Source organism: Anabrus simplex, chromosome 3, assembly GCF_040414725.1.
Source record: "Anabrus simplex isolate iqAnaSimp1 chromosome 3, ASM4041472v1, whole genome shotgun sequence".
Classification (NCBI taxonomy): domain Eukaryota; kingdom Metazoa; phylum Arthropoda; class Insecta; order Orthoptera; family Tettigoniidae; genus Anabrus; species Anabrus simplex.
The window spans coordinates 437,611,031-437,623,966 of NC_090267.1; the positions used below are offsets into that span (position 1 = coordinate 437,611,031).

General features: G+C 37.4%; 1 protein-coding gene across 4 annotated transcripts in view; it reads right to left on the minus strand.

Moving 5' to 3' along the window:
• Positions 1–12,936, minus strand: part of LOC136866486 (beta-secretase) — a 110,701-nt gene that overhangs the window by 70,932 nt on the left and 26,833 nt on the right. For all 4 annotated transcript variants that reach the window (XM_067143492.2, XM_067143493.2, XM_067143491.2 and 1 more), the window contains 2 exons: positions 9,139–9,227; positions 1,215–1,395 (listed from right to left, as the gene is read on the minus strand). In XM_067143492.2, coding sequence (XP_066999593.2) covers positions 1,215–1,395; positions 9,139–9,227 — 270 coding nt within the window. The remainder of the gene's footprint in view (positions 1–1,214; positions 1,396–9,138; positions 9,228–12,936) is intronic.

Sequence of the window (12,936 nt, forward strand, 5' to 3'; positions counted from 1 at the left end):
TGTAGGCCTACAATATAGAAAGCTCATCACATTGATCAACAATAACATTACATTGACCATTGTTTGTCGTGATGTGCTTTGCGTTTTCTGTTGCCCCTCATCTCCGGTAGATAGGATTACTGCTGCGTACAGAGTATTTTTTATTTGATTTCCGTCGCACCGACATAGATAGGTTTTAGGCGACGATGGGATAGGAAAGGGCTAGGAGTGCCTTAGGCCTTAATTAAGGTACAGGCCCAGCATTTGACTGGTGTGAATGTGGGAAACCACGGAATACAATCTTCAGCGCTGCCGACAATGGGGTTCGAATCTACTATCTCTCGGATACAAGCTCACAGCTGCGCACCGCTAACCACACGGTCAACTCGCCCAGTCGGACAGAGTGTAACAGCCTGCCTGAATAATGATGGGAAGTAGCTGGGGAGTTAGATAACTTTCTTCTTTAGCATGCCATTCCCCTGGTTTATAAATTTTCTGATACTACTGGTACGTAACACACTGGATCAGCATAGCATTGGGGGTATTCAATCCCTACTCTGAGGCACTGATTGGAATGAACAGTGTGCATATTTAGCGGAATAATGACAGATGAGTGTTCATGGCAATCTGCGGCCTGGTCATTCCAGCTCTGGAACTTTGGACTATTAGATTGGCACCGCAATCTAACCGCAGCACTGTTCGTTAAAAGTGATAAAACGTGCAGCTTTCCATTTGATCAAGTATTTTATATGATAGCATTGCTTTCAATCGCTATATTCATACTTACGTTTTTGTAATGACCTATGTTGATTTCAGTTAGGAAAACCACACAGTCAGTCTTTCTGAGAATCCCGTAGCGAAGCACGGGTACATCAGCTAGTATATATATATATATATATTTTTTTTTTTTTTTTTTTGCAACTTGCTTTACGTTAAGCACTGATACATATAGGTCTTATGGCAACTATGGGATAGGAAAGGGCTAGGACTGGGAAGGAAGCAACCGTGGCCTTTTTGCCCAGTGTGAAAATGGGAAACCATGGAAAACCATTGTCAGGGCTGCCAACAGTGGGGTTTGAATCCACTATCTCCCAGATGCAAGATGACAGGTACGTGACACAAACCACACAGACATTCGCATGGTTCTAGTGTGGATAAACAAAGTTCTTGTGTACATAAATTATTTTCTGCCAAAGCAAGTTGATTGGGAAGTTACAACATTCAAACTGCCTCACCTGCCAAAATGCTCCCTTCATATAAAAATTGTTTGAAGATTCAATGAGGGAGATATCACAGCGAACAACAGGAGCAGACATATTTGGAAACTGCACAACATCACTGCCCAAGTGACCTTTCCAGCAGCCTTGTGTGTAGGTCACTGAAACTTCTCCATCAAGTGGACGGAATGTGCTGGAACTAGATTTACAGATCTTTCTCAAACCCCAGACATCCAATTCAATCATATAACAATCAGTTGTACGATGATAAAACCAAAAATTAGTACAGGGTGAATTCTTAACAGTAGAATGCCTTAGGAAGACAAATCAGAAATTCTAACAGAGTGATAAAAATATATATATATATATATATATTAATAAACAAATTTAAATGTCAAAAGTCACACTATAGCTATGAACTTACTCCTTATATTAAAAAAAAGGGATGAACGTACATAATATTAATTATGATACCTGAATTTACATTTACAAAGAGAACAAAGTTATCTAAATGGAACTGCAAGTTAAAAATATTATAGTGTGAAGGGTGTTTGACTTTCCTGGATGTTTTAGGTTAGGTCATTCAGTTTACGATGATGATGATGATGATGATGATATTAATAACATTGGTTTTACATCCCACGACCTATTTTTATGGTTTTCAGAAACATTGAGGTGCCAAAAATTTGTCCTGCATGAGCTCTTTCATGTGCCAGTAAATCTACCAACATAAGACTGCAATCTTTGAGCACCTTCAAATAGCACCGGACTGATCCAGGATCGAACCTGCCAGCAACAGCCCGGCAGAGGTAGGCGGATTTTTGAGGGGCAGAAAAATGTCATACAATGTCAGCACATGAAAGATCTCTCATAAAACTTTTGGTGTTTACTCAATAAAATTATGTAAAACTCAGCCACAGATTGCCCAAGAGAGTTCTGATTAAGTTCCATCAAACAATATTGGACACTCAGTGCTAAAACAGATGTAAGACATGTAACAGTTACTACTAGCATTCCAAGCAGTCTAAGCTGAAACAACAGTTTAGCACTCAGAAGGACAATTGCTGCCTGATGATTGCTAGCAGGTGCTTTTAACATTTTATGATGAGTTGTAAACTTTACAAAGGTAAAATTAAATGTATCCTCCTAATTCAATACATCATATAATTCCATCATTAGTTGGAGTAATCAAATTCAAACATGTTTCGACTCGTTTGAGCCATCTTCAGTGAAAAAGAGGGTGGGGGGTGGAGGTGAAGTAGTTTACATAATACAAGCTAAAAATGTGCCAAAAAACATAATTAAGGAAGAAATGAAAAAACAAAAGAGACACATGACGGAAATAAAACAGCACAATATACAATATTTACATCATCATATGGAGCAATAAACAACTCGCTGCAATAAAATTCAGTGAAAACAGGGGATAATTCAAAACATAATTGAATCTAAAAACTGTGTTAACCTAAGAAGAAAAGAAATGAAAACAAATGATACAGATGGAAACGAACAATAAGTGTACATAGCGAGGTTGTGGACCTCTTAGTCTACAAAATTTTGGTTTTTTAACAATTCAAAGCAGGATGAAATCACTGTGTCGAAAATTCAGGCCGAAAGTCTGCCTTTGTAGAAACACCATCACATTGAATGGCTAGGCGGAGAGCGGGAGCGAAAAAGTTTGAGAAACCAAGCCTGAAATAAGTGCAGTTGAAGTGCATGACAAGTGATGGAAAAACGCCGATGAAATTTAAAACTTTAGAACAGCACCATTCTCAATTTCTTCTCAATCTAGCAGTCCCGTTCTCAATTATTGTTTCACAATGTTGGCTGGTTTGTTTACCTTATTTTAAAAGGTTGGGAGGACCGCGAAAAAAATTCGCTCCTGCTCCCCGCCTAGGCATTCAATGTGATTGTTTCTACAAGGCAGACTTTTGGCCTGAATTTTTGACACAGTGATGTCATCCTGTTTTGAATTGTTATAAAACCAAAATTTTGTAGACTAAGAGGTCCACAATCTCGCTATGTGCACTTATTGTTCATTTTCATTTCCTTTCTTCTTAGATTAATACAGTTTTTAGATTCAATCACGTTTTGTATTAACCCCTGTTTTCAGTTAATTTTATTGCAGCGAGTTGTTTATTGCTCCATATGATGATGTAAATATTGTATATTGTGCTGTTTTTATTTCCGTCATGTCTCTCTTTTGTTTTTTTCATTTGTTCCTTCATTATGTTTTTTGGCACATTTTTAGCTTGTATTATGTAAATTACTTCAATACCCCCCCCCCCCCCTCCTTTTCACTGAAGATGGCTCAAACGAGTCAAAACATGTTTGAATTTGATTACTCCATCAAATGATGGAATTATATGATGTATTGAATTAGGAGGATACACTTAATTTTACCTTTGTAAAGTGAAAACCATCAATATGAAATGATTCTAATATCTTATAATGAGTTGTAAAGCTGGAAAACTATGTTCGATATGTTTTTGTAAGGAATATCAATGGCAGGGTGGAAGTGTGTCGTTTTCACGTTTCTAATGGATAAATATAAGTAATGATATCCATTTAGAGTGAAATATTCTTTCTTACTGGAAATAATTTCAGCTTTAGTGTTATATTAGTTCCTTAGATTTTATTATCTATTGTTGCTATAATCTTCAATTCCAATCCTGCAGTTGTGATAAGCCCTGAGAAGCTGAAAAAAAAACAACAAGATTTGTGCAAAACATCTCCGACCATCAGATTTTAGGAATCTGAATTTAACCAGCCACGTGTACAAAGCATTTTTTATACCTCAGTTTCAGTCCACTTAATATCACATGAGATGTTCAGCTTCCTAGTATGTTATCAATCTATGGTAGAAGAACATGGCTGAAGAGCAATCGCTTCCATCTCTTAACTTATCTGGCAGGGAAGATGGTATCCAGTGGAAAAGACCTAGTTCACAGAAATGAATGAGAGAAGATGGTGAACCTTCATGGCAAAATTGAAGAGCATTCTCCATGTAATGCTAGATGGTTACTGGTGAGGAAATAATCGAGCGCAATGTTATTCGGCAAGAAACCTAGGAGTCAAATGCCTTTTGGGTCAATTCATATCTCTCTTTACTTCCATATTATTAAATTGCCCAGGCAGGTTTTGCTTATAGCTCAGAATTTTTTTTTTAGTAAACAACAGTTAATCACATGGCAAATGTCCAGGCCAATTAATAAGAGAAAGGAAAGAAAACTAACAATCTGCCTCATGTTCCCAGAATTATTCTTGTATCTCCAGCACATAATCACTACCTCATTACTGCAGTTTAAGAATACTGGTACCAGAAAGGAGGAAATCATTATTTTTTTGCATAACTATGCTGTGAGGTCAAGATCTTGAGGTGCTCTGACCAGATCAGGTATGCTGATATGCTCAAACAACAGACTGAAGGTGATTAATTTTATCACTTACAGAAAATGAGTGAATAAAACCAAATTTCTGAATGATCTGAGAAAATTTGAAATGGCAAGCAAATAATGAACAGAATAAAAAGTTCAACTATAATAAAATTATAACAGTATCTCTACAGAAACACACTGTTATTATTTAATTACAAAAAAATATAATTCATCCAGCTTGGTCTTCTAGAAGGTTACACCCTCTCTCTGGCAGTCATTATTAGCTAGCACTGAGTTTGTTTCCGTGGATTTTGTCTGATGATCCAACAGTGCATTAACCACAACTGAGTCGATATGAGCACAAACATTACACTTCTGTTGAACATTATTTTCCATTAGTGCTGAAAGATTTAAGCCTATACACTTTTTTTACAATCTGCTTTATGTCGCAACAACACAGGTAGGTTTTACGGCGATGATGGGATAGGAAAGTATTAGGAGTGGTAAGGAAGCAGCTGTTGCCTTAATTAAGGTACAACCCAAGCATTTGCCTGGTGTGAAAATGGGAAATCCGGAAAACCATCTTCAGGGTTGCTGACAGTGGGGTTCGAACCCACTATCTCCTGAATGCAAGCGCACAGCTGCGTGAATCTAACCACTTGGCCAACTCGCTCGGTATAAGATTTTACATTTCCTATGACTAATTTAACCATTATTTCAATTTAGCAGTACTCTTTCAATACAGAAATAAAGATATAATAAACAGCAAGCAGTGCCAGCCAGAAAATTCAGCTTTGCCTACACCGCTTAACTACTGCAGTGTATCACCAGTCATTCACATGCCAAGTGAAGAGCGTGTCCAATATTAGCACTGTACAGTATTTGGATGAGTAAAAAAAAAAAACACAAACATCAAAACTGACATGCAAGCAGCCTCAATTGTGCCAAATCAAAATATCTGCAATAGAGGTCATATGATTCTTCTTCTTCTTCTCTTCATTTCAGCCATCTATGGGCTGCGATTACGCAACTTCCATTGCTTTCTCAAGTTCTTTCTCCTTCCTCTTTCGCCAGTATTCCTTCATCCGTTGGTTTGCTCATGCCCGTTTTTCTGCTGAGAATACTCTATTTTTCCTTGTTTTCTCATCAGCTAGGTCCTTCACCTCCGCAACTCTCTGCCTGAAGATTTTTCTGTTTGTTATATCTTCTGCCGTGATCCCACATTTTTCTAAATCTCGGTGGACTTACTTTACCCATGGGACTTGTGTCTTCCTGTTCTCCTGGAAAGTGAGGATCCTGTTGGCGAGTCTCTCTGATCCCATCTTTTTAATATGTCCGTAGAATGTCAATCTCCTCTTTTTCATTGTGGTGGTGGTGTTTTCAAATTGTTGGTATAGTTCTTGGTTTGGTCTCATGTGAAATGTAAACTTGTCTGGTGATTTTCTGGGTCCAAGAATCTTTCTAAGGAACCTCCTTTCTTTCTTTTCCTAATCTGAGAGTCCCTTCGTGGCTATTGTCTCAGATGCGTATAAACATTCAGGTTTGACTATCGTGCTGTAGTGCTTGAATTTGTCCTGGTAGGAGAGTGACTTATGCCTGTTGCTCACGGTAAAATTTTCTGTCAAATTTATTGTACAATAATTTAATTTTATAAAATTTCTGTTGCTCACGGTCAAATTCAAGTTTTATAAAACCTTTGATAAAACTTTTCATAAAATAGGACATGTTCTATTCTGTAAAATTAATTTTACGAAACAAACCAATCAGCGAAGCTGACATCACGATGATTCTGGCGCTGTGTCGTGAGAAGATTGTGAAGCTCGATTGTAAACAAACACTTCTTTCTAAAATGGCAGGATCCGGGTGGACTAAGGAAGCTGTTAGTGTTTTACTGGACGAATACCAGAAATATCCTTGTTTGTACGAAGTTAAAACGCCACTTTACTGCAACAGAAATGCAAGAAGAGAGGCAGAAAACACAATCTCCGAATTCCTATATGCATGCTGGTCTTCTAACCTCAACTAATTATCGACCAAGGACAGCAATCCTCTACCTTCTTCTCTTCTTTTGATCCAATCCCGAGTCCAGCATTTCCTGGCATTTCTTTTCTTCCTTTTTACCACTGTACAACATATAATTGCAGCTAAAGCAGCAAGGTTTGCTTTGTTTGTTGGAGCCATGCTCTCAAACACACTGTAAGTTGAACAGTTGATTCTTGCTTTAAAAGTTTATCGATAGATGGCAGCATATAGGCCTACACATCTTAGTTCAGAAGTGAGTTCATAGATGGGCATCCTGATGCTTCCATGGATTTTATAGAATAATTTTACCATGAGCAACACAACTTGTTTTCACCAAATTTTTATAAAATTAATTGTACAACAAATTTTACGAAACATTTTACCGTGAGCAATAGGCATTAGATTTGTAGGTGTTCTGACATAATCTAAATGCAGTTTCCATCTTTCTTGTACGTTCTTGAATTGCTGCTTTCTCATTCATGTTTGGAGTCAAAATCTCTCTTAGGTACTTGAATTTTGTAGCTTTTTTGATGTTACCGTACTTCATCCTCATCGTCCAGGTTGGATCAGAGGTATTTATGTTCATGTACTCCATCTTCTCAAAAGGTATTTGCAATCCTGTTTTGTCTGCTGTTTCTTTGATGACTTCAATCTGCTTAGTTGCAATTTGCAAATTCTCTGCAAAAAAGACTATATCATCTGCAAATGCAAGGCATTCAAATTTAAGCCCAGTTCTCTTGTGACTGAATCTAATTCCATTTGGAAAGTTGAACTTGTTCATTTCTTTTCACCATTCCGTGATAACTTTCTCTAAAACGCAGTTGAACAAAATTGGAGAGATGCCATCTCCTTGTCTCAAACCTGTTTTGATTTCAAAGGTCTCCGACAGTTCTCCTAAAAATTTTATCTGCGGTTCGTGTGTTTTTTAGTGTTTGATGAATCAGGGTTGTTGCCTTATTGTCTATTCCAAATTCCTTAAACACTTCCATTAGTGTGTCCTGGTCTACGGAGTCGTATGCTCTTTTGAAACCCAAGAATCTACAAATGCCATTATCACTTTCTTATCTGCTGCTAATGTCTTAGTTTTGATTAAGGTGTTGATGGTAAAATTCTGTTCTGCACATGACTGCCCCTTTTGAAAGCCACCTTGATATTCTCCTAATTGTTTATCTATATTACCTTCTATCCTACGCTTGAGTGCTATAGAAAGTATCTTGTAGGCTACTGGCAAAAGTGATATCCCTCTATAGTTATTGACATTCGTTTTGTCTCCTTTCTTGTGCAGGGGGTGGATGATAGCCTCCCTCCATTCTTCTGAGATCTCTCCTGTGGACCAGATCTGTTGAAAGAGTGTTTCAAGTTGTTCCAGGAAGTTATCCCCTGCATATGTAAGAAGTTCAGCAACAATTGAGTCCTTGCCAGATGCTTTGTTATTTTTCAAGCTCTTGATGATTCCCTTTATTTCGTTCTTATCTGGCGGGGTTGATTCATGCAGTGTGTTTTCTGGTTTCTGGAACGTCAGTTTTTCTTGAGGTGGATCACAGTTGAGCAGTTCTTTGAAATATTTAGCCAAGTGTTCATAGTTCTGTTTGTTGCTCATAATCAGCTTACCTTGATCATTTTTGAAACAAATGTTGGGTGATGAGTAATCTCGAAGTTTTGTCTTAAACGTCTGATAGAAGTTCCTGTTTTTTTTTTTTTAATTTTAATTCTCTTCTATCTCTCTCAGCTGGTCTCTTTCGAACCTTCTTTTGGCATTCTTGAACACCTTTGCTGTCCCTTTCCTTTGGATATTATTATTATTATTATTATTATTATTATTATTATTATTATTATTATTATTATTATTATTATTATTATTGCCTAGCTCCTTGGCTGAATGGTCAATAAACTGGCCTTTGGTTCAGAAGAATCCAGGTTTGGTTCCTGTCTGGACGAAGGATTTTAAAATAGTGTATGGTTAATTCATCTGGCTTGGTGACTGGGTGTTTGTGCTCATCTTAATACCGAACAACCAGCCACCCAGAAACAAACAACAGCGAATACATCCCTACACATAGGGCTGGCATCACAAAGGACATCTGGTCGTAAAACTAGGCCAAATCTACATGAACTACCCACCTCAATAAAATGAGGAGAAAGAGAAGATGATGATCATCCAGTATTACCAATGTCACCTGAGTAAAAAAAAAAAAAATCTTCAAGTGAATGAGACAATTGCAGTGGGAGACATGGCATTTCTCTGCGAGAATCTAGCAGTTCCTACACTCCTTACTGTAAACCTTTGACTACTGGTACTTGCACAGTGCAAACTCTTCCTCACCAGACTTGCTCAAGCCTTGTCTCTGTTCTGAAAGGATTATTTTCTCAACTGGATTTTACTTACAGAAACACACCAGTTCTTTTCCACTTCTATGTCATCAATCATCACCATCCTCATTCTAATCATTCCTAATATTAGAAATTTCACAGACTCCAGCTAAGTCAATGGCCACATTCACATGCAGTAGCACAATTCCTTGTAAAATGACAGGTCTACTCACTTGGATGGAGAAAAGAACACATCTGTGTCAGGAGTTTCAGAGGCAGCAATTGCAAAATTGGTGCTCCCAGTATCCACCAGCACATAAAACTGCAAACAAAAAAATAAAAATACATGGGATAAGTGATAAATAAATGTAAAGTCTTTTGAATTACAATAGAGCCTGTCAATATTAAACCTGTTACGACTGGGTATTTTTAAGAAAAGTGCACCTAAAAAAAGACCAAAGCATATTTTCTTCTTTCATCAATCCATAACATAAGTTGTAACTAAGATATAATTTTTTTCTTTTTCCATAATATTGAGAAACCTATTGTTTTCTTTTCTTTTTTTTTTTCTTTTTTTGCAGGAAATCATTAAAAATATATAATGTGAATAAGAAAACTTTTGCAACACATTTTGTGTTTATTCCATCGATGAAATATTGCCAGCAGGACTTTTTAGCTAGTGCAGCCATTGGCAATATCTGCTAAGTTGGTCCTTTTGGCATTAGTGATATATTATTGTTTTTGTTTTTGTTTTGCTAGGGGCTTTATGTCGCACCGACACAGATAGGTCTTATGGCGACGATGGGATAGGAAAGGCCTAGGAGTTGGAAGGAAGCGGCCGTGGCCTTAATTAAGGTACAGCCCCAGCATTTGCCTGGTGTGAAAATGGGAAACCACGGAAAACCATCTTCAAGGCTGCCGACAGTGTGATTCGAACCCACTATCTCCCGGATGCAAGCTCATAGCCGCGCGCCTCTACCCACACGGCCAACTCGCACGGTGATATATTGTTAGCTAGTTTCTTTTTGGCTAGTACAGCCATTGATGATTTATTGTCAGTTGGTCTTTTCAGCTAGTGCAGATACTGGTGATGTAAAGCTATTTGGTCTTTTTAGCTAATGCAGCCACTGGCGATATATTGTCAGTCTGTCTTCTTAGATAGTGCAGCTACTGATGATATGGTCAGTTGGTCATTTTTTAATAATAATGTTACTGATTTTACATCTCACTAACCATTTTTTTGGTTTTCGGAGACCCTGAGGTGCTGGAATTTTGTCTCGCAGGAGGTCTTTTATGTGCCAGTAAATCTACCAAAATGAGACTGATGTATTTGAGCACCTTCAAATACCACTGGACTGAGCCAGTATTCAACCTACCAAGTTGGGGTCAAATAGCCAGCACGTCAACTGTCTGAGCCACTCAGCCTGGCAGTTGGTCTTTTCTTAGCTAGTGCAGCCACTGGCAATATGTAGTCAATCGGTCTTCTTAGCTAGACTTTGCTTATAAGAATAAGAGTAACTGTGATTAACTTATTAAAAAAGAAATCTGGACTAGTTTCAATCATACAGCGATCATCTTCAGCAATTCAACAAGATAAAAATCTAAGAATGAGACATAACTATCTTAAACCTAACGGTAAAAAACATTTTAAAATGTCAAATGGGATTGTAAAAGTCTTTTAAACACAATGAGCCAGAAAAACATATATATAATGGGTTAAAAATTCTAAATGCTGCACATATAGCCCATAATTATATGCCAATATCGCCAATGGCAACATATCGTCAGTCTGTCTTCTTAGCTAGTGCAGCCACTGGCGATATATCGTTCTATGGAGCAAAAAATCCCCAGAACCTTTGAAAGACCAAACCATTATGAATGTAATGAAAAATTCCAACCAACTGACAATGGTTCAAAATATCTGTTGTTTTGTCACACTGTATGCCAACATAATCAGCCACTCTTATTTGTTCCAATATTGTGTCCCTACACACAGCTAGTATGCAGTCACAATTTCATTTTGAATAATGTTCCTTCAATATAGGACCTACTTCCAAATGCTGCTTCATTATGCTATCCAGTTCAGCAATTAAATCAACTAAATCCTTGTACACTCCTGGATTTGAAGCTGTCTGTTGTTCATTGTGACCCATAAGCGGCAATTCAAATGCTTCACAAAAGCATACGCAGTATTTGTCTGCTTTACTCTATTTCCATGTTATGCCTAAGAACAGTAACGTTGTACTGAATTTAAAGTCCATGGTACTATTAATGTGTTCCCGAAATCTTCATTATTTTTCTTTTTTAAATTCTGATGATGCTTAATATCACTCATTCCTGGTTTTGTCCACATATCTTCTTTAGCTAGTGCAGCCACTGGAGCAAAAAATCCTCAGAACCTTTGAAAGACCAAACCATTATGAATTTAATGAAAAATTCCAGCCAAATGACAATGGACAAGATGAGACCTTTGTGTGGGAAATAACACACAAATTCATCAACTGCTGCCTTGCAGTGAGGCAGGGGACTGCCAAAGGCTAAGGGAAACCACCCTGAAAGAAAATCCTCTAGTACATTAGCCTAGCAAGTCAGTAAAGGAGTACAATGCAGTTGCTTTCAAAACGAAAACGAGCCTCGGAAAGAAACATATTCTGAATGTCGACAATACTTCAAGTACTCTTGGAACTAATGACATCATGCCCGATGTTCATTCAAGATGCATGAGAAGAACCGATCACAGAAACAAGCTTTGGATTGGAACCTTAAAGACTGTAACAGGAAAATGCAACGAAATCATGGATTTTATGAACCGTAGACATGTTCACATCTTAGGGCTAAGTGAAACAAAATGGAAAGGTTGCAACAGAAGAATGTTAGAGGACGGATATAAATTATACTGGAGTGGTAATCCTGCAGTGGCAAGGAATGGAGTTGGTTTTATACTCCATAAAGACATTGATAGTGCAACAGATGTCTCATTCATCAATGAGATATTAATCAAAGCTAAAATATGCCTAAATGGAGAAACTCAAACTGTGACCCAAGTTTACGCTCCCCAGCAGGGTTGTAGCGATGACCAAAAAGCAAGTTTCCCAGAAAAACTAGAGGAAATCATTGATGAAGAGAACATAAATATAATTGGGAATTTTAATGCCCAGGTAGGAACTGATAGGTCAGTTTATGAAGGAATTATTGGTTCATATGGATTTGGTAATAGAAATTAGGAGGGTGAGCTTCTGTTTGATCTATGTACACAAAACCAACTACTGGTGAAGAACTCATGGTTTCAGAAATGGGATAGCCACAAGATAATGAGATACAGCTGGGATGGTCAGGATAGATCAGTGATAGACCTTAACATCACAGATAGGTCAAGTGGAGAAAAGGTGCATGATGTAAAAGTGATACCTAGTGAGAGCCTTGATAGTGACCATAGACTCCTCACTGCAGACCTAAGAGTCACCAAACCTATTATTAAAGTAAACAAGAAGAAAAAACCATGAATTAAAGACTGGAAATGGAAAGATCTGGAAGTCAAACAGCAGTTTCAAGAGGAAATCAGAGCTAAAATACCAAGAACAGACTCAAAGAAAGGTGATGAAGAATGGAATGATTTTAAGGCAAGTCTGGTTGGTAGTGCAGATAAAATATGTGGAAGAACAAGCAGAAGAGTTTGAGAGAAAATAACATCTTGGTGGAATGATAAAGTGAAAGAAGCCATAATGAAAAGGAATAAAACCAAAAAAGTTCTTGATGTGGCTAAGTATGACAGAAGAATCAACAGCGACCGAATAGACAACAAAGATGGCAAAAGAATATAGATACAGGAAGTTAAAATACAATACAATACAATGGATTTATTTTGTCTGGCAAGATTAAGGCCATTAGGCCCTCTGTACGATCTAACCAAAAAATACAGTATCTACATGTGCAAAATTGAAAACACACTTACAATTGAAAATACACTTACAATTAAAACATCTTGCAACTACTAAACAATACAATATTATGATAAAAAATAAAAATAGAAA